General features: G+C 40.9%; 1 protein-coding gene across 4 annotated transcripts in view; it reads left to right on the top strand.

The window, feature by feature from the left end:
- The window catches only part of TBC1D1 (TBC1 domain family member 1), a 238601-nt gene that overhangs the window by 126352 nt on the left and 89226 nt on the right, over positions 1-23023 (top strand). For all 4 annotated transcript variants that reach the window (XM_008017655.3, XM_008017657.3, XM_038008635.2 and 1 more), the window contains 4 exons: positions 1230-1321; positions 9360-9470; positions 17866-17994; positions 19314-19400. In XM_008017655.3, the coding sequence (XP_008015846.3) occupies positions 1230-1321; positions 9360-9470; positions 17866-17994; positions 19314-19400 (419 nt within the window). The remainder of the gene's footprint in view (positions 1-1229; positions 1322-9359; positions 9471-17865; positions 17995-19313; positions 19401-23023) is intronic.

Below are 23023 nucleotides of genomic sequence, written 5' to 3'. Positions count from 1 at the left end.
GCCTCTGCCTCAGGGCCACGCTGGTGGGATGAGAAGACAGTGCCAGGTGGGCGAGGTGAGAGCTGCCCTTGGAAGAAAAATAACCTGTGCAGTTTTTTTCTTTTCATGGCAGTTGGGTCAGCATATTCTTTCATTATCAACCTTCTCATCATGTGTGACGTTTATCACTGGACACCAAGAAAAGGCAGGCTCTGAGCCGTGTTTGTGTGGGGAAGGAACTTCTTGAAATACCAGGTTCTAATGGGTACTAAAATGATGTCATGACTTTATTTTTATAACTTTTCCTCAAAACCCTTTGTAACATTAATTAAATGTAATGTTCATTAAGTTATTGATAAGCATGTGGTGGTGTAAGAAAAATTGTGAGCCATATGCATCAGTTTTCTGTGATGGGAACCTGGCATGCAAGAGAAATATGCGTCAGTTTTCCAACAGAATAGGAGTTGTTTTTCTCTAAGAAAAAGTTGTCGGGTTTACGTATCAACATAAGAATTTATCATTTTCTGAGGAGAAGTTTCTGATTATGTGAGGTATTTTAACAGGGAGAAAGTAATTTGGAGCCTCACAATCCTGAGGTAGAGTCCAAATAAGTGGTCTGTGGAAATGACGTAAGCGCTCTAGGTCTTAGTTTTCTTAGCTGTAAACTGGGGGTAATAGCATCCTCTTCATCAGATTGTTTTGAGAATTAAATGGTGCAAGCTTAATGCCTATTATTCAGTGTCCAGTGCATCAGAGCTCGTTTAGAAGATGATGACAAAGATAACAGCAACACTATTTTCGTTGAAAATTTACACGCCAAGCATAGTGGCTCACGCCTGTAATCCCAGCACTTTAGGAGGCTGAGGTGGGCGTATTGCTTGAGCTCAGGAGTTCAAGACCAGCCTGGGTAACATGGCGAAACCTCGTCTCTACTAAAAATACAAAAATTAGCCGGGCATGGTGTCATGTACCTGTAGTCCCAGGTACTGGGGAGGCTGAAGTGGAAGGATTGCTTGAGCCTGGGAGGTCGAGGCTTCAGTGAGCCATGATTGCACCATTGCAATCCAGCCTGGGTGACAGAGTGGGATTCCATGTCAAAAATAAATAAATAAATTTTTTTTTTTTCCATAAAACCTTGAAAGTCTGAAGTGGAAGAGAATGTGAAGGGGATGTGTGTGGAAGAGGTTAACTTCCTATCTCACAACTTTTGCATAGAGTTTTTTCATGCCTCTTTTTTTTTCTCTTAATAGGAATGAATTCTTCCAAAACAAAACTAGAACTGCAAAAGCACCTGACAACATTAACCAATCAGGAGCAGGCGACTATTTTTGAAGAGGTTCAGGTACAGTACAGTTACTAATTTCTAGAAGGAAAGAAAAGGCAGGCAGCTTACCTGGGAAATGCTATGTATACAAAATAGCAAACCAGTGTTGTCCCAGACTGGGGTAAGGTGCCTTGAGTTCATCTTGGTTTCTGGGGTGTCCAGTCTTTTGGGTTCCCTGGGCCACATTGGAAGAAGGAGGATTGTCCTGAACCACATATAAAAGACACTAACGATAGCTGATGAGCTTAAAAAAAAAAAAAAAAAAAAAATGGTGTTTGTTTATTTGTTTGTATGACAGAGTCTTGCTCTGTTGCCCAGGCTGGAGTGCAATGGCACGATCTGGGCTCATGGCGATCTCCACCTCCCAGGTTTAAGTGATTCTCCTGCATCAGCTTCCTGAGTAGCTGGGACTACAGGCGTGCCACCATGCCCAGCTAATTTTTGTGTTTTTAGTTGAGACAGGCTTTCACCATGTTGGTCAGGCTGGTCTTGAATTCCTGACCTTGTGATCCGCCCGCCTTGGCCTCCCGAAGTACTGGGATTACAGGTGTGAGCCACCGTGCCAGGCCCAACATCTCATAATGTTTTAAAAGCGTTTATGAATTTGTGTTGGACTACATTGAGAGCCGTCCTGGGCCACATGTTGGACATGCTTGGCTTAAGCTTTCACAGCCCCATAGAGGGTCCAGGTCAGAATTGCAGATTCCCATCAGGCCTTAGCTTAGATAGTAGAACTGACTGAAACAGGCAAGCTTCTTCCTTAAACAAATGTTAGAATAAGAGAGAGGAAATTATAAAATGGAAAGCGCCTTAGCCTGGGAGACAGAAGGTCTGGCCTCTGGTCCACATGCACTCATCTGTTCCCTGGGAAACCTCTGCCCGCCCCTTCCTGCTTAGGATTTCAGCCCTAAGTGTGGCAGTCGAATGAGACAACATTTGGTACATGAGCTTGAACAGAATTGTTCCTTCTTTCCCTCCACACCATTTTTTCTTTTCATTTTTGAAAATAAATTTAGGTCATGCTGTCTACTTGGAACCTGATAATATATCAAACCTACAAAAACAAAACAAAATTCAAGCTCATCAGCGCTCTGCAGTAAACTTGGAAGCTAGCTCTTGCCCTTGCATTTAGATGCAATGTATCTCGGGGAGACCATGCTGTGTGTGCTGGCATGCCTGTAGCCTGTTCATTATGAATCTTTAATGAGGTCATCCAAAATTTCATGTCTGCTTTAGCCGAGGGCCATTTTTGATGGCTCCCTGGCACTTTTTTAGGGAGGGAAGCATATCAAAACAAAGAATAAATATCTCCTTTTTCGGGGCAGGCAGCAGGTTCTGCAAATAGAGGAGCCATTAAACAAAACAAGACAGCTAGCAACTGGGTGGGTTTAAGTGCTTTTCGCTCCTTACTGGGAAAATACTATACTAGGATCCACGATCTGCTTTCTGTTAGTGTAAAAAAATGAAAGGATTGTCTCTCTCTCTCTTTTTTTTTTTTTGAGGCAGAGTCTCACTCTGTCACCCAGAGCCAGAGTGCAATGGTGCAATCTTGGCTCACTGCAACCTCCGCTTCCCAGATTCAAGTGATTCTCCTGCCTTAGCTTTTCGAGTAGCTGAGATTTCAGGCGCCTACTACCACCACACTCTACTAATTTTTATATTTTTAGTAGAGACGGGGTTTCACCATATTGGCCAGGCTGGTCTTTAACTCTTGACCTTGTGATGCGCCCTCCTCAGTCTCCCAAAGTGCTGGGATTACAGGCGTGAGCCACCACGCCTGGCCATCTTTCTCATTTTAATCACATGTTAGAGGTCTTGTCTTATTCCCTTGTTCTCCTTCTACAGTAGAATTGGCATATGCTGTAGGAAGACAGCATGGAAAGATGTTTTTTCATGTCTCAAATAGCCTAGAGGGTAATTTTCACTTGTCTTTACATTTTCTTGTTTTCTTTTGAATCAACTTGAGACATGCTACTTTGTTTTTTCTTAAAAGATCTTTAGAGTTCTAAGTACACAATACTCTTAGACAAATATAATGTGATTTGCATTTGGAATTCAAAAATGGACAATACGCTTCTGATTGTTAATGCATTTACAATTCAAGCTGGGGCCTTTTTCATCTAATGCTGGCTCGCTTACTGTTCTAGAGCTGTCCAGTCACTTTAAGAAACCATCTTTCTTTTCTTTTTTTTTTTTGAGACTGAATCTTGCTCTGTCGCCCAGGCCGGAGTGCAGTCGCATAATCTTGGCTCACTGCAAGCTCCGCCTCCTGGGTTCAGGAGGTGGGGTTTCACCATGTTAGCCAGGATGGTCTCGATCTCCTGACCTCGTGATCTGCCCGCCTCAGCCTCCCAAAGTGCTGGGATTACAGGTGTGAGCCACTGCGCCCGGCCACGAAACCATCTTTCTAGCAAGCATAGAAGAGGAACTTCCCTTTCATAATGTGGGTTTTCTTTTTTGTCTAGACAGCACCACGTAGCTCTCCCTAAAACAGTGTGATGAATCAGTATAGGTAATACACAAAATATTCTTCCGCAGCAATGAGATGTTCCTAATGGGCATGATTCCAAGATTCTCTGTGACATGCAGGCTTTTAGGCACTGAGTACCTCATGGCAAAGACACTTCAGAACAGAGCAGGTTATGACTAAGGTTTGCTTTAAAAAAAGAGCATTCAGTTAATATCCTGAGGCCCCTATGTGTTGTTCTAGAGGTCTCTGTAATTGTTTAGTTGCTCCAGACACCAAAGGGAAGTTGTATTGTTCACCAACTTTGAAAAGCCAGCTCTCGCCTTGTCTTCCATCACTGTGAGTGTGACTGTTCCTTGAGTGATACAGATTTGCCCATGAATCTTTTGTTCTAGAGGCTTGTTAGATGGTCTTGTTGAATTATGTCCTCAATGACCATTCTTGGTTTTGTAAAACATTTTATAAACCAAGTCATTGGTTTCGTTTTAGACAGCAATGCTGGCTAATGTGCTTGAAAATAATACATTTCAAAAAGATTGTAAGGAAAAAGGTGACTTTGCAGTTTCCGGAGTCTTCTTATAAATAGAATGGTAAATATTTTCCTTTGTTCAGTCTTTCCTGCAGGGGAATTTGTTTCTGAAAAAGTCCTCCACATTCAAATTTTCATAACGGAAATGTAATTACCATTGAAATTAATGGTACATGATTACTTAGTTATTAAAACATACCATATTCAAGGATCATGTAAATGAATATTTAATTAAAAAATGGAACTCTAACAGCTATAAAGAAATCACTGATAACTGTGTAAACGATGCTGGAGGTTATCTCTGCTGTAAACAAGCTGATATTGAGCACTCTGAGAACTTGGTGCCAGACAGTCATGTGGGCAAACCACACTGCAAAGCTGTCTTTTTATTTATGAGCTTTCTGAAATGTTTCATTTTCAAACATAATCTAGCTAGGCATAGGTGAGGGTGACCCCATGATGCTCTGTTACTGGGTGAATATACTGAATCCAAATTGATCATCTCAGGATAAGAATTGCTGTGAAGCCAACGTGGGGCTAGTAAATAAAATATCTCAAAGTCTAATTCTCCTAATCTATATGAGTGTGTTTGAGGGAATGACTTAATTAAATACTGACTAGATAAATCAAGTAGATTTGTACTCAGTAGACATGGATAACTCATTAAGTGACATGACTTCACAAGTTAAAGGTTAATGGTCAGAGGAGACTCTTTTTACTTTCTGAAGAATATATATCAGGTTAGTTGGATTTTCCATGGTTTTAAACCGATTTCTTACAAAATGGGATTATAATTTTTTGAAAGATGGTAGACTGCAGTGTCCACGTGAGTGTTGTCTTTTTAAGTAGTTCCCTTAGGAGACCATGGGCTTTCTCAACATTCTGGGATGCATTAATCAGTGTTGGAAATGTATTGATTGATTTATTAGTTTTTTTGTAAGAGAAAGGGGCTCACTGTGTTACCCAGGCTGGAGTGCACTGGTTATTCTAGGGTGTGATCAGAGCACATTTCAGTTGCGAACTCCTGGGCTCAAGCAGTCCTCCTACCTCAGTTTCCTCAGTAGCTGGGACTGTAGGTACATACCCCCTTGCCCAGCTGGCAGTTTATTTCTAAATTTCCTTTATGATAATTTATAAGCCTCTTATAGGTTAAGAAACATGTAACTAACTTAGTTTTGTTACTTTTAACAGGCAATTAATTGTTTTGTAATATTCTTTTATATATTGAAGTATAACATACAGATAGAAAAGCACACAAATCAAAGATGTGTAATTCAGTGAGTTTTTATAAGGTAAATACAACTGTGCAGCCAGTGTCAAGATTAAGAAATGGAGCATTTCTGGCCAGGCGCGGTGGCTCACGCCTGTAATCCCAGCACTTCGGGAGGCCAAGGTGGGTGGATCACCCGAGGTCAGGAGTTCAAGACCAGCCCGGCCAACATGACGAAACCCTGTCTCTACTGCAAATACAAAAATTAGCTAGGCATGGTGGTGCGTGCCTGTAGTCTCAGTTACTCAGGAGGCTGAGGCATGAGAATCACTTGAACTTGGGAGGTAGAGGTTGCAGTGAGCCAAGATTGCGCCACTGCACTCCAGCCTGGGGGAAAGAGTGAGACTCTGTCTCCCCCAAAAATAAAGAAATGGGGCATTTCCATTGCCTCATAGTCCTATTTTGTGTCTGCCTCAAGGTAACCATCATCCTGACTTCTGACACCATAGTTTAATTTTGAATAAGCAAGTAATTTTTGATGGCAAAGTGATGTTACCCAATTTGATTCCCCATTATTTTCCTAAGACTTGTCTCTCTGACTGATGAATGTTCATAAAGTTAAATCACCTTTAAGAAATAATGATTTGGCTGGGCGCGTTGGCGCAAGCCTGTAATCCCAGCACTTTGGGAGTCTGAGGTGGGTGGATCATGAGGTCGGGAGATCGAGACCATCCTGGCTAACACTGTGAAACCCCATCTCTACTAAAAATACAAAAAATTAGCCGGGGGTTGGTGGCGGGTGCCTGTCGTCACAGCTACTCAGGAAGCTGAGGCAGGAAAATGGCGTGAACCTGGGAGGTGGAGCTTGCAGTGAGCCGAGATTGCGCCACTGCACTTCATTCAGCCTGGGTGACAGAGCAAGACTCTGTCTCAAAAAAAAAAAAAAAATAATAATAATAATGATTTGCCACTATCGAGGATGGTGAAGTTGCGTGGGAGATTTTAGGGAGATGACACCTCACTAATTGTATTTCAGAATTACGTTAAGGAAAGATTTGTTTCTTGATCGTGTATAACACCATAAACGTTTATTTCTCTGCTTTAGTGACTTCTCTATGATGTTTAACAAGTTCCATGATGCAGTCTCTGATTCTTAATCAGTTTTTAATGAAAAACAACTGTGGTAGTATACTGTTCCTAGTTGTGGTCTAATTTCCTTCCTATTTGAATAGTTTTTTAAAGTGTATTTTGAGGGGAAAAATACGTTAATACTCCTCCTCTACTATATGATTAGCTTTTTAAAATATTTTGAAATAGATGATGATGAAGAATTTCTCCAAGCACAATATACATTTTCTTGTGGGGGTAGCTGGAAGGTTTAATTAAAGACACAGGAGAAGAAAGAGTGGGCCAACCGTCAGGCGCCTGTACCTGCTCAGAGGCATCTCAATTCCTGTTCACTTCCCTGGACCTTTTTTTTTAATAGACTTAATTTTTTTTTAGAGTAGTTTTAGGTTTACAGGAAAATTGGGTGAAAAGTACAGAGTTTCCATATTAGCTTTCACTGTCCCCCACCCCACAGTTTCTCCGATTTTTAACATATCTTGCGTTACTGAGGGTTCATTCATTATAATTGATGAGCCTATATTTGTACATAATATTAACTAAAGTTCATGGCTTACATTTGGGTTCACTGTTGGTGTTCTATATTCTGTGGGTTGTGACAGATGCTTAATGTCATGTGCCCATCATTATGGTATCATACAGAATAGTTTCACTGCCCTAAAAATCCTCATGCTCTGCCTGTTCTCCCACCTCCTCCCTAATCCTTGATCATTTTGCTCTCTCCATAGTTTTGCCTTTTCCAGCATGTCATGTGGTTGGAATCACACAGTAGCCTTTTCAGACTGGCTATTTTTGCTTAGCAATATGCACTTAAGGTTCTTCCATGTCTCTTTATGGCTTGATAGCTCATTTCTCATTGCTGATTAATATTGAATTTTATGGATGCACTACAGTTTCTTTACATTTGCCAACTAAGATGATGCCCATCTTAGTTGCTTCCAAGTTTTGATAATTGTGAATAAAGATGCTGTAAACACGAGATCGTAGGTTTTTGTGTGAATATAAGTTTTCAGCTCATTTGGGTAAACACCAAGGAGTGCAGTTGCTGGGTCACGTGGTCAGAATGTGTTTAGTTTTACAAGAAACTGCCGGCCTGTTTTCCAAAGTGGCTGTGCTGTTTTGCATCCCCACCAACCATAAATGGGAGTTCTTGTTGTTTTGTGGACATTTGGACTTAGTGTGTCTGTAACTCTTTGATCTAGCAGTGTTAAGTTGGGATTGTGGCATTACTGCCACTTTCCTTTTTGAGAATCTAATGCCCACTTTCTCTAGAGAAATCCACTTGTTGCATGTAACTTGTAAAATTTTATAATATTGAGGTTCATGGCCTGGAGTCCAGGTTGAGAGTGTCTGCTTTAGCCTCTAAAATATTTAATATCTCAGTCCGAAATCTGAAAGAACAGGAAGTCCTCGATGGAAACAAACCCTTCTAATCATTAACTATCTTTTCCTTACGTGACAAGAACAACTTACCTTTTATCTTGTTCATTAAGAAAGGACTGGGTTTCTTTAAGAAAGGAATGTCAGAAAGTCTGGGTTAGACGTGCAGGATAAAGTCGCTTTCTCAGTTAGCTGGGGAAGAAGTGACCAAGAGTGGTGTTGACCCAGACTCAGATCCTTGTGTAGTCGATCCATTTATGTCACTGAATTTGTTTCTTTAAGAAAGGAATGTCAGAAAGTCTGGGTTAGACGTGCAGGGTAAAGTCGCTTTCTCAGTTAGCTGGGGAAGAAGTGACCAAGAGTGGTGTTGACCCAGACTCAGATCCTTGTGTAGTCGATCCATTTATGTCACTGAATTTGTTTTAAAGAACAGGCTGGAAGTTTGGAGTAGGGAGAGAGGAGGAACGGGCAATGGATATTTGTCAATATAAAAAAAGATGTATTTTCAAAATTTATAGACTAAAAACTTTGTGCATCCCAAAGCAATTCATTTTACTTTGTTTATATACAGATAAAATAATACATTAAATTAGGTGGACTTTTAAAAAATGCACTCTGGCATTTCAAATCCAAGGCATTTGGGGGCAGGAGGAGACCGTGGAGTTTCCTCTGCGCACCATCCTCACTTCAGCAGACAGGGAAGCTAGGATTAAGGGGCTTGGCTTCGGTCACACTTCTAGGCAGCAGCCAGAACCTACATGTCCTGACTTTGGTCCAGTGTGCAGTGCCACGACCCTGTCTAAAAGTTAAAAGGTATAGAGAGAATTTTTTTTAAAGAAAGAAGAAAGAAATGTAGTACACGCCATGAAATCTTGTATGGAAGGACATGCCCCATGGGGATTCCACGGAGTGCTTCACGGTGAACACATTGAACATAGGAAATTATGACATTGAATCCCGTTGCTGTTTTCCTTGCTGGTTCCCTAAGGGTTTGTCAGTGTTTGGTCATTATGGTCCCTGACCTCTGGGTATTTACATGGATTTTGTGTTTTTCCTCGTGTTTTAGAAACTATTTGTTTGTTAAACATTTTGACTCTGTCTCTATCTGATATTAAGGATTCATTTTAGATAGGAGGACAGCAGAGATCACAAGCTGAATCTGACCGTCTGGCTCCACTGTTCCTTTTTAAAAATTACCTCTACTTTTAGGACCATTGGTGCCCCCTAGTGAGATAACTGAGTAAAAGCACTAGTTTAGTGAATGGAAGCTGTTAGCGTTTAAAAAGAGACGGCTGAGCAATGTTGTTGACCATTAAAAATCCTGTTTCTGATTTTTGTTTTCAAGAAATTGAGACCAAGAAATGAGCAGCGAGAGAATGAATTGATTATTTCTTTTCTGAGATGTTTATATGAAGAGAAACAGAAAGAACACATCCATATTGGGGAGATGAAGCAGGTATGGCATTTTTGTCTCTTGTAATTGTTGCCAAGTCTCTGTGTAGACAACGTGTTGAGGATTTTCTGAAACTCTGATACCTCTTTTTCTCTCTCTGTTTTATTTTCCTTTGTTGCACATAGAAGGGAGATTTGGGGGTGTTAGATTATGCATGCTTGAGAAGATAGGAAAAGTTTCTGTCTGCACCATAGCGGAGTTGGAACAGCCGCTCTAATAAGAGGACTGGCCTAGAGCAGCAAGAATTGAGTGTAAGAGTGGATGCCACCAAGATGAGCTGCTTGGCTTGCAGGAACTGGTCTGTCACCTCGCCTTTCTTCTCTGTAAACCTGGACGGACATTGCATGGCTGCCTTTGGAATTGCAAAAAGTACCTGAACGTCCTTTGTGATACAAATGCTAGGTCACAAATCAGATACAATGTTGGCAAGCCTGACTTATGTGCTCTTCAGGTTAGAACTTGGATTAATTCCATTTTGCATGATGAAAATACAGAGTCTCCCTCCACTCCTCCACTGTCTACAGCATTATTTAACTTTTCTCTTTGTGGGGTCTCAAGGTAGAAGCTGAGGCTCTCTGCAGATCTCTCCCTTGGAAGATCTTCCTGTTTGGAAGTCCCTATGTTATGTGGTACCACAGACCATTTCCTTTGTCTTTTGGACTCCATGTGAGTCCATTCGTAATGAACCATTAATAGCTTCAAAACATACACGTTTTATATTTGCTAGTTACTTGTTGGCCAAAAATCTAGGGAAAAATCAGTGAAGGATGTACAAGTTTCTCAGTTTCCCAAAAGTGTGTCCCCTTTTCTTTTTGAACACTCCCCGCATGTGTGTGCCAAAGACACTTCTGTGCTCAGTGGTGTGCCCTGTCGCACGGCAGCCTTTGCGTCTGGACCCTAAACCAAGTGTGCAGTTTTCATGGGGTGTACACTTAGCAAATCTCCTCATTAGGTTTCTACCTTCCGATGGCTTAGGCAAACGCATGCCTTCCCTGAACCCTTGGGCTGGTGTACAGTGTCAGCCATGGTTTCTAATCTCATTGGCCAGCCATGCGGTCCTTTAACCGGGACTCTAACATGAGTGTATGACCTGTGTTTTTTTTATTTTTGACTTTTGGTCTTGATGTGTAGCCATTCCTCCCTTCCCAGCCTGTACCCTTAAGATAGCATTCAAGTTCTGTGTCTCTCCTGTTCACTTTTGGATGGACCACACAGTCTAAGCTTTCAGTTAATTCTCGAGTTCATTTTTCGCCTATTTCTTTTCTCTTTTCCACTCCCTTTTTCCCCTCTTGTGCCACTGATTTTTTTTCCCTGTTCCGACTATCTTTTATCTGAGTCAGTCTGACGTGTTCCAACAGAAAATTGATAATTTTGGAGTAATTTATAACTGCTAGAAAGGGGAATGAAGCATTTACGGTGGATGGAAAGTCTTCTTTTACTAAACATTTTGAGCATTTGTGGTGAATGGAAAGTTTTGACCTAACTGCAGACTCATTTTTATGGACCAGGATATTTTTATGGTTTGAGCATAGATCATCCAATAGAGAAATGTGTTTAATGTCCCCCCCAACCCCCCCGCCAAAGTATAAGAGTTCAGTGTAGAAGTGACTGAGCCTTACAAGCAGAACTGGCGTCTGTGCAACACTTTTACTAGGGGTTTCTAAACATCATGACCCAGAAGGCTCATGTCTTCGTCTATAAAGAAGCTGCCCTAATCCCCCGATGAGGCTGGTGTACTCCAGGCTGGACACTCTCATGGGCTCTGAGGAGTGGGCTTCTCAGAGCAGCAGCTGCTTGATAGACCCGTTAGGCACAGCCTTGAGGTTCACTGATAGATCCTTTGCATGTTTTCTGCTATCAGTTTAGCCACATGGATTTCATTACCTTCTTGTTGCACCTAAAAATTTCTAAAGCTTTTGAAAATGTGGGAAGATGTGACCTAGACCGTGGTAGGATCATGACTTTGACAAAGAACTTCTCTGGCCACAGGACTTCAAAAGTGGACAGAGGACAGCGAGCACTCCTCTCCATGCTCGGGGTCGGCAGGGAGGCCATATGTGCTTTTCAAAGACCAAAAGAATAGTGCTGGGTAACTGTCAGAGGAGTTGTGAAATAGAAAAAACCCTGAATGAGTCTTTTGATCTTACAGAACAGGGTTCAGTTTGGGCAAGACTTATACATGAAGTTAGAGGCTGTCACGTTTTAGTCAGTGGACTTGTCGTTTCCACCTGTGTTCCCAGAGGTGGTACAAAAATTAGTATGAAATCAGCTGTCACTTACTGAATGTTTACCAAGTGCCAGATAGAATTCTCATTCCTTACGTAAATGACTCCATTCATTCTACTGGATTTTTGAGGTAGGTGGTAAAATACCCATTTTATAGATGAGGAAGTGGGGAAGAGCAGTCAAGCAGCTAGTGAGTAGTGGAGCCACTTTGTCTGACATCTAAGTACTTTATCTTAATTATTATTTATTTTTTTAAGGAGCTTAGCAAAATTTAATGCTATATAACTACTTACTGATTTCCTTGGGTCTCTTTTCTAGCAGATAAGATTTTCTTTCTTGTTTTTGTGACATTTTATTATGAAGCATTTCAAACATATAGAAAAGTTGAAAGAATTATACTATGAGCACTCATAAACCCACCATCCAGATTTTACAGTTTTAAACATTTTGTTAATTTGGTTTATCATATATCTATTAGTCCACCTTATTTTTCCATGCCTTTCAAATTAAGTGATATCAATACCCTTCATCCCTAAACACTTTAGCATGCATATCATTAACTAGAATTTAGTGTTTGTTTCCAATTTGGGGGAGATGAAATTTACATATGGTAGGTTATGCAAATCTTAAGTGTACTGTTTGTTGAGTTTTGATGACTGCTACTACATTCAGGTAGCTCAAACCACTATCAAGATATAGAATATTTTCATCCTACCACGCACGGTGGCTCATGCCTGTGATCCCAGCACTTTGGGAGACCGAGCTGGGCGGATCAGGAGGTCAGGAGATCGAGACCATCCTGGCTTAACACGGTGAAACCCCATCTCCACTAAAAATACAAAAATTAGCCAGGCATGGTGGCGGGCGCCTATAGTCCCAGCTACTCGGGAGGCTAAGGCAGGAGAATGGCGTGAACCCGGGGAGCGAAGGTTGCAGTGAACCAAGATCACACCACTGCACTCCAGCCTGGGTGACAGAGACTCTGTCTCAAAAAAAAAAAAAAAAAAAAAAAAAAAAAATTTTTTTCATCCTACCAGAAAGTAGCCCTATATTCCTCTTCTAGTCAGTCCTCACTACCCCGTCCCCCAGGTAACCACTGTTTTGATTTTTTTTCACCTTAGATTAGTTTTGCCAGTTCTAGAATTTCTTATAAATGGCATGATACTCTTTTGAGTTCTGGCTCCTTCCGCCTAGCATAACATTTCTGAGACTCATCAGAAACATTATGCTACATTGTTGCATGGATCAGTTGCTTGTATCAGTAGTTTGTTCCTTTTTGTTCTGTGGTATTAATGTCAAGAGTTTCTTTCTCCATTCTCCTTCTAAGCTGCTTGATTATGAATAAGGCTGCTGGTAGATACATTGTGCCAGCCTGGGATGGTGGGTTCTGAACTGAGAATTTCAGTGTAGCATCAGGATTTAAAACTTGACTCCAAACTTGCATGCCTAGAGTTCACCCATCTGTCGAAGGATGTGCAATATGATGACTGCAGTTGAATTCACTGTGGAGCCTCCAAATTAGAAATTATTGTCTACAAGGGCCAGGCACAGTGGCTCACGCCTGTAATCCCAGCACTTTGTGAGGCTGAGATGGGAGGATTGCTTGAGGCCAAGAGTTTGAGACCAGCATGGTCAATACAGCGATATCCCATCTGTTTTTTTTTTTAAAGAAATTACTCTTGAGAACCAGCATCATCTTCCAAGGAGAAACTTCTAGATACTTACTTTAAGATAAATAAGGAACAAGTTATATTCTAAATGTGAATTATTTTTTAAATGCAATTTTTTAAACAAACTTTATTTGAATTATGGCAATAGACATGGAAAACAATCTTTTTTGATAGTAGGGGAAGGCAGAAGAAACATTGAATTAAGTACACAGAGATTCTTCAGGTCTGCTTTAAAAACACATGCATACAAATGCACTTCTGTCTCTTAGGATCTACTAACTGATGCTGCTTGCTTTAGTCTTTTAGCTAATATTTCTTTTCTTTTCTTTTTTCTTTCTTTCCTTCTTTCCTTTCTTTCTTTCTTTCTTTCTTTCTGTCTATCTATCTGTCTGTCTGTCTTTCTGTCTTTCTGTCTTTCTTTTTGACAGAGTCTTGCTCTGTTGCCAGGCTGGAGTGCAGTGGCACAATCTTGGCTCACTGCAACCTCCGCCTCCCGGATTCAAGCGATTCTCCTGCCTCAGCCTCCTGAGTAGTTGGGACTACAAGCATGCGCCACTACGCCCAGCTAATTTTTGTATATGTAGTAGAGACGGGGTTTCACCATTTTGGCTGGGATGTTCTCTGTCTCTTGACCTCATGATCTGCCTACCTTGGCCTCCCAAAGTGCTGGGATTACAGGTGTGAGCCACTGCGCCCGGCCAATATTTTCTTTATACGTCAAAACAATTCAGTTTGCTTCACTTTTATGAAAGGTTTATTATGAGTTTGAAAGCAATTCTCCCTTTTCTTAACTTTGTAACTGGTGTTGAGTAGAAGGCAGGTCCCTGGGGGCCCTTTGTGGGTAATTCCCTTTACTCTGGAGGCTGCCTCGAGCCTGGACAGGCCCTTACACTTGGTCAGTGATTGCACAGAACCAGTTGCAACAGGTAAGGCGCCTCCCTGTGGCGCATAGCATTTTGCAGGCACTTGGTCACTATTTGCTGAGTGAGTCTGTTACCTTAGGTGTGTATTTCCCGTGGACCTGCCAGGGGATCATTGCTCATTCACTCATTTTGAACAAGCCAATATTACATGTCCAGGGTATGCTCTGTAGTGTGAAACACAAAAGTAAATGATAGTTTCCCTTCTCAAAGGAATTTCTAAGCTAGTAGCCATTCTTTTGATGCATAGTCTCATTCTCATAGAATTAAAATTATGGATAATTGGACAAAGCTGAATGTCGCTCTAATCAGAATCCATTCTTTTTCTTTCATGCCTTGAAAAATGTGTAGCATTCATTAGTGAATTAGGATTTCATTATTCAAAGAAGACATTAAGGTCTTCGAACAGCAGATTACTGAATAAAATAATGTCTAATAGCAATAGAATGAGGGGAAGACATAGTTAAGGAACATTTTATGCCCATTAGACTGGCAGAAATTTTTAAAATGTGACAATACCTTATAAAGGTGAACTTTCCTATACTGATACTGAGAATATGAATTGGTACCATTCAGGGGAGAGAAGCTTGATAGTATCTGGTGTAGCTGAAGAGGCACAGTCCCTGTGACCCAGTGAGGACATTCCTCATTATTTCCCTTGCCAAACATTTCACGTGAGTCTGTAAGGAGCTCTGTACAAGAGAGGTCACTGCAGCCTCCTTTGTAAAAGCAAGAAAAAAACAGCAAATAAGTGTTTAACAATAGGAACATGGATAAATTAGGTTATACAGTGAAAATGTGCACTCTGGCTAAAGTGAGTGAATCAGAAACCATTTGTCAGCAGGAGTAAATCTCAAAAATAGTATTGAAAGAAGGAAGCTAATTTACAGAAGGATGTATGCAGTATGACACCTTTCATTTAGTTTCAACTACATATCTTTTATGGACACATACATACATATAAAAGTAGAAAACATGAATTGATAGGATAAACACCAAATATTTCTGCATATGGCCAGATGTGGGGAAGTCGTGGTGATTAAGCTTCAAAGATGTCTGTAGTGGTTCCCATTAAAAGTAGGAAGTAGGCTGGGCACAGTGGCTCACACCTGTAATTCCAGCACTTTGGGAGGCCAAGGCAGGTGGATCGCTTAAGGCCAGGAGTTGGAGACCAGCCTGACCAACATGACGAAACCGCATCTCTACAAAAAATACAAAAATTAGCCGGATGTGGTGGCGCACACCTGTAGTCCCAGCTACTCGGGAGGCTGAGGCATGAGAATTGCTTGAGCCCAGGAGGTGGAGGTTGCAGTGAGCCAAGATCGCACCACTGCACTCCAGCCTGGGCGACAGAGTGAGACTCCATCTCAAAAAAAAAAAAAAAAAAAAAAAAAAGAGGCTCATAGAACAGGTAATAGTCATGATATCTGACGTTTTTTGAGTGTCTGGTTTACATTTTTTGTTTTTATTTTTTGAGACAAATCTCACTCTGTCACACAGACTGGAGTGCGGTGGTACGATGTCAGCTCACTGCAATCTCTGCCTCCCGGGTTCAAGTGATTCTCCTGTCTCAGCCTTCCAAGTAGCTGGGATTACAGGCATGCACCACCACACCTGGCCAATTTTTACATTTTTAATAGATACAGGGTTTCGCCGTGTTGGCCAGACTGGTCTCAAACTCTTGACCTCAAATGATTCATCTGCCTCAGCCTCCCAAAGTTCTGGGTTTACAGGCATCAGCCACTGTACCCCGCCTTGGTATATGTGTTTTGATTTGTATTCATTCATTTAAGCCTCATGACAGCTCCGCGAGGAAAGTTCACTATGCATCCTCAGGCTGCAGGTAGAGGGCCTGAAAGGGACAGGAGATAACAGTTTGGCCAAGACCACAGAGCCAGGGAATAGCAGAGGAACATTTCACCTGGGCATTGCACTCCAGAGCTGTGCTTCTCACTGTTCTCAACCCCTGGCAAAGGCTCACTTGAACAAAGCCAGGTGGTGATACAAAGGTATTTATTTGTTATATTAGTCTCTACACTTTTCTGTGTGCTTGAAATATAACAACTGCAACAAATAATATGTCAGTATTTAGAGTAATGGGGGATTTGCTTGTGTGTGTGTGTGTGTGTGTGTGTGTGTGTTTTTGAGATGGAGTCTCACTCTGTCGCCCAGGCTGGAGTGCAGTGTCATGATCTCAGCTCACTGCAACCTCCACCTCCTGGGTTCAAGTGATTCTCCTGCCTTGGCCTCCTGAGTAACTGGGATTAGAGGTGTGCGCCACTACGCCTGGCTATTTTTTGTATTTTTAGTAGAGACGGGGTTTCCCCGTGTTGGCCAGGCTGGTCTCAAACTCCTGACCTCAGGTGATCCACCCACCTTGGCCTCCCAAAGTGCTGGGTTACAGGCATGAGCCACTGCGCCTGGCCGTTTGTTTTTCTAACAAAATTATTTTCTAACAGAAAGCAATCTGGTGAGAATCCACATAAGAAACAAATTCAGAGATATTTGTTGTATATTTTTAAAAAATGTACCTTCAACTGGGTGTGTTAGCTGACTCCGGTAATCCCAGCACTTTGGGAGGCCAAGGCAGGTAGATCACTTGAGCTCAGGAGTTTGAGATCAGCCTGGCCAATGTGGTGAAACCCCGTCTCTACAAAAAATACAAAAAATTAGCTGCGCGTAGTCCCAGCTACTTTGGGGGCTGAGGTGGGAGGATTGCTTGAACCTAGGAGGTCAAGACAGCAGTGACCCATGATTGTGGCACTGCACTCCAGCCTGGGCAACAAAGTGAGACCCTGGCACCCTGTCTCAAAACAAAAACATAAACAAAAAAGCACGTCTTTGTAAATAAGTAACACTAAGACTTCATTTAGTACAACTCCATTGTATTTTTATTTTCATTTTCTATGGCCAGTAGTTAAGGGAGAGAAGCTTGGTTGCAGAGAATGAAAGGACGATGGGAAAATAAAAGTAGGAGAGAGGAAAATGCAAGAAAGCAGAGATCTGTAGAAAGGGATGAAGGGTTTGTATAGGCAGAGAAAATATGTTCTTTAATTGAGAAATTTCTGTTGTCTCACCATCTGAAATGCCCTCAAAGGTAAGTTATTGCTTTATTTTGAAAAACTAATCATAGCTACCTTTGTCCCACGCTGTGTTCAATGCTTTACACACTTTACCTGTTTTAGTCTCACAACACAGTGTTATGATTCGATCTTGCCATTGGTCTCACTTTGCTGAAGAGGAAGTTTGAGGCTCAGAGAGAGTAAGAAACTGGCAGAAGACCACAGTTAGGGAAGACAGATCTCTGATCCAGTTGCAGAGTCTGAGCAATAAACTGCTTCACCTGATGGGTTTCAAAGCACATTTCCTCATTTTACTTGGGGTAATCACAGCAGCTCTCTGAGGCAAAATTATTTCCTGGACTTGCAGCCATGTCACTAAGGAGCAGATGAGGTGAGATCACAGACAGAATCAGAATGATGGCCTGGTGCCAAAAAGATGTGTCCTAGAGATTATTCATTCCTTTAAGAAGGAGAGGAGGAAGCCATAAGTGACTTAACTTTTCATTTTTCACTTTTTTAGACATCGCACATTGCAGCAGAGAATATCGGAAGTGAATTACCACCCAGTGCCACTCGATTTAGGCTAGATCTGCTGAAAAACAAAGCAAAGAGATCTTTAACAGAGTCTTTAGAAAGTATTTTGTCCCGGGTAAGTAGCATAATTTCTCCCAATTTAAGTTAAATCACTTTTTAGGAGAGTGTTAGATTGAGTTATATGCTTTTATTCCATCAATGTTCATAAAGGTAAAAGTATAAAACCTTTTTTTATGTTTTCTCAGGCTTAGAACAATATTATCTACATTTTAAATTGTTTTTAATTTGACCTAGGTTTAAAAGAATATGTATTCCTTACTCTTTTGTATTATATCCAATGGGATTTTTTTTACCTCCCCAAATAATATTTGTTGACCAGTCCCTATAAAGAGCATGCCTTAGATACACTGAGGTGTGGCTTCTGTTCTCCTGAGTATTACTGTGTATAACTTAAAAAGCAGTTACTGTCAGCTGCTGGTGTTAGGTTTCTAAAAGGCTATATAGTAGGGGTCAGCAAACATGCCCATTGGCCACATTCCACCCACGTCTACTTTTGTAAAGTTTTATCGAAACACTGCCACATCCATTCATTTATCTGTTATCTAAGGCTTTTGTTTTGCAGACCTCAACAGTTGCCGCAGACACTATATGCCTCACAAAGCATAAGACACTTACTATCTGTCCCTTTACAGAAAACGTTTACCAAATATAGCTCTATAGAAAGAACAAAGTACACACGTACATCAATCTGGGAGTTCTTTAAGAAATTACCCCTCCCTCCCATGAGTGTAAATAGCCTTGATGGCACGTCTGAGAAATCAAATCTGATTTTCCCTCAGAGTTTCATGCCTTTCTGGAGTATGCAGTATCTTCTTATAGTTCTTCTTGATTTTGTCGCACACTTCTTTTGAAACATCTGATTTTTATTATTTTTTTAATTAAGGAAAGTTAAATTTTATTTTCTTTGAAGATGTTTCTGAGAATTTTGTAGTATCTTCTGAGATCATGAAAAACAGTTGATTTACAAAACCAGAATTGGGAGGGGCTGCATTTGAGAGCTCCCAAAGGGATAGAGTGCTGTCCGAGTGACAAGCGGCTGGCCGTTATGATGACTTGTGACCCAGGGGAGGGAGTTGCTGAGTGGGCTTGCTTGAGCGCTTGATTTTCCTTATAGACGAATTGTCTTGTCTTCCTGCCTGTCACCCCTGCCACATTACTCAGCCGCCAGGTGTTTTGGAACGTTTAGGTTAGTGTCTTTTTTTTTTTTTTTAAATGATGGAAATGTTGATTATTTTAATGTACATATATCCTTAGTAGCATTTCTCAGTAAATATATTTTTTTCCTCAGCTTATTTAAATGGACCAATCTGCTTCTAGCTGATGCCTTTGCAAAAGCCTCCAGGGTCATAACTCGACTGCCTTTTCTTTATATAGGGTAATAAAGCCAGAGGCCTGCAGGAACACTCCAGCAGTGTGGATCTGGATAGCTCCCTGTCTAGTACATTAAGTAACACCAGCAAAGTAAGCACATTTCTCTTTATATCACACCCTGAAGACACCAACAAATCGGTCTTGCTCATCTCCTGTCTACATGCCTCCAATCATTTGCTGCTTCCAAATTTCTTGGCACAGGTGGATGACTGGTCATGCAGGTCTATCATAACATAAAAGTTTTACATGAAAGAGCAGATGGGGCCAGGCGCAGTGGCTCATGCCTGTAATCCCAACACTCTCAGAGGCCGAGGTGGGCAGATCATGAGGTCAGAAGATCAAGATCATCCTTGCTAACACGGTGAAACCCCGTCTCTACTAAAAATACAAAAAATTAGCGCCTATAGTCCCAGCTACTAGGGAGGCTGAGGCAGGAGAATGGCGTGAACTCAGGAGGCGGAGCTTGCAGTGAGCCGAGATCGAGCCACTGCTCTCCAGCCTGGGCGACAGAGCGAGACTCCGTCTCAAAAAGAAAAATAAATAAAATTTTAAAAAAAGCAGATGGTCATTCCATAAACAAAGAAACAAGATCACAATCTGAGACAAGTAAGATCTAATTTGTCACAATACAATCAATGGATTTCTTTCTCAAGTAGATTTTCCTATTTAAAAATAATTAATATTGGGAAAACCTCAAAAAGTGGATTTGTGAATTTAGAGAAGTATGCAACTTAAATTTTTCTTGTTTAAAAACATTTTTATTTTGGATTTAGGGGTACATGTGCATGTTGATTACATGGGTACATTGCATACTGGTGGGGACTGGGCTTCTAGTGTACCCCTTATCCAAGTAGTGAACATTGTACCCAGTAGTTAATTTTTCAACTTTCACACCCCCTTTCATTCTCCCCCACTTTGGGGAAATTAAATTTCTGAAACTTTATCCTGTAGCTGGCTCTATGATTATAATGAACCATTAGTGTTTTATTTAAATAAGCAAGTATCTATGTCCTTCTTTTAATAACTTGCTTTCCAGACATTTAATCATATTTAAACCTGGTCAGTTCAACTTTATAACTGCTGAAAAGCAGGTTTGGGTTTTGTGCTGGGGGGCCAGCTTTCCCTTCTGCTACCAGAGAACTCTCTTTTGCAGTAGTGAGGGAGGGAGTGTTTGCGGAGTCCAGCTCCTTACCACAGGCAGGGTTTACAGTCCTCGCCGTCCCTCCTACACACATGGCTTTCAGAATTTTTCTAACCTACAGTAAGAAGCACATTTAACATTGTGGCGTAGTTCACAAACACACATACCTACACACACATACCTACACATTCACACACAAAATTAAAAGTTAACAAAACAATATTTACTGTGAACAACATTTAATACATACTGCTATCTTGTTCCATTTTAAAAATGCTCATGGCAAGCTACTCAGTTGTACCACCTACTAACATGATAGAGGGCCCAGTTTGAGATACACTTCCTTAGATGAGTGCTTCTCAAATTTTAGGTGCCTTCATCATGGGGTTCTGGTTAAAGTGCAGATTCTGGTTCAGTAGGCACTGGAGGAGGCCTGAAATGGTGCATTTCCAACGAGCTCCAAGGCAATGCTGCTGCTCCTGGTCTGCAGACCCCCTCTGGGGAGTGAGGAGCTAGACAGCAGTCTTGTAAATGTGAGTTTCTAAGCTAAAATCCAGGGGAACATAGCATCGTCCAGCCTCCGTCTAATACACACTGATCCCACCCTGCAATTCATTGCAAGTGTGGAAAACCTTTTGTCTATTTGTTGTACACAGATGAACCACACACAGCCCCTTTCATGTAGGAAGTTACCTAGGAGGAGAGAGATGACAGATGCACAAACAGCTGCAGCATCAAGTGGAGTGTGGTAGGAGCCCAGCAGTTACAAATAAGAGACATTGGTAACTTCAATGTCAGAAGAGCAAGGGGAGGGGAAGTTAGGTTTGGTCAGTGGAACCAGGGAAAAGGCGAGGGGTAAGGGGCCAGTGATGCTATTGGACTAAATCTTGGTGTAGGAATTGTGCCTATGGAAATGAACAGAGAAGAAGGCATTCCAGACAGACCAGTGTCAATAGAGATACAATGAAGAAATTCATGTCACTCAGGTGGCTTTCCAGTAAGCCTTATTGCTTGCTTTTTATTTTTCTCCAAAATGCAGAAATAGGAATATATACATATTCATTCTTCAGCACTCGATAGTTGTGAAGATTCTTTTAAAAAGTTATAAAAGTCTATCTAAGATTTCAATTTCTAGAGTCATTCAAAGAGAGATGCTACTTTTCAGAAGCTGCTTGCGTGTATTGTATATGTTTATGCGTACTTCTTTACATCTTTTATTCATCTTGAATTGAGAAAATGCTATAAAGATATTCTATTTTACGTAATTTGATCTGTTCCAATAAATTGGTCACCTACGAGATGCAAAGAAGCCAAATAGCCCTGAAATTTGACAAATGAAAAATGGCCCTTTCAGTTGTCCAATTAAGCTAAGGGTTAGCTCTTTGATCTAATTTGGAGGGATATTAATAAGAACTTAGATCAACAGGTTTACATGATGAAGATTGTCTTCTGTGATGTGTTGTCTTAGACAGACTTTTAAATCCTTAAAAGAATCTTCACAGCCATTGAGTCCTGAAGAATGAAAAACTTGAGTTATGAAAGTAATCAACATTTCATGGTATGCTGATGTTTTTTATAAAATTAAATATATGTAACTTCTCCCTTTAATAAACAAATTTCATTTTTTTTTCAAATTAAAACCCTCAATACCTGCTACCTAAAAGGCACTCAACTGTGTATCAAATGAACAGGTAGAATTCAGAGTCTCCAGTCCACTATTAGATACATTCATTCCTGTTTATTCATGTTGATTTATTTTTTCCCTTTCAACAATTTCAATAGGGGAAAGCTGCTACAATTTCTCTTTTTAAATATTTTAGATATATTAAAAATATATTGGCCACTAGCCACGTCCTGGGTGCAGTGCTAAACATCAGTTTGCTTGAGTGGTAATAGTTCATTCCTTTGAAAAAGCATGCATCGTGAAGGCATACAACTTTAAAATGTTGTCATGATTCTCAACAAATGTTTGAGCACTCCATAGATTGTTGCATACCTAATAAAACAATACCTTACATTTGTATAACATTTTACAACATAAAAAGTACTTTTGGTTGTATTATTTTGCTTTGTTCTTGAAACTCAGATAAATTTTTACTATACCCTCTTACAGATGAAGAAATTGAGGTGCAGAAAGAAATTATTTCCCCTGAATTGCAGCAATAAGTGCCTAGAGAGTGATTTTCCATATTTTAAGAATATTGATACAGTTCTTAATCTCAGATTATGAAGTTGAATCTCAACAGTAGATCAGATTCAGAGAGAGCTTTAAAATGTGGGTTTAACATGAGTGAACACATGTGGCAAAGATAAAGAACTTGGTTAAGCCGTGGAGACAAGTTGTCCAGCACTCACACTCCTTAGAAGCTGTAGGAAACAGTCCTGTTTTCTAGAGAGAGGGCACTATCCTTGGCGTTGCCCAGAACGTTACAGATTGTGGCTTATGTCCTCCACTTCTGCACCTGGCCAGTTTTCCCACTTCTCCAGCAAGCCAGCAGTGTGTCCTTGAGGAGCTGGCATTTATTTAATGGACCTTCATTTTCTTCTGCTTTTGGTGGTGGCCTCTAGATGG

Source organism: Chlorocebus sabaeus, chromosome 27, assembly GCF_047675955.1.
Source record: "Chlorocebus sabaeus isolate Y175 chromosome 27, mChlSab1.0.hap1, whole genome shotgun sequence".
Classification (NCBI taxonomy): Eukaryota; Metazoa; Chordata; class Mammalia; order Primates; family Cercopithecidae; genus Chlorocebus; species Chlorocebus sabaeus.
Note: the sequence above shows the minus strand (reverse complement) of the source record. Positions and strands in the feature narration are given on the sequence as shown.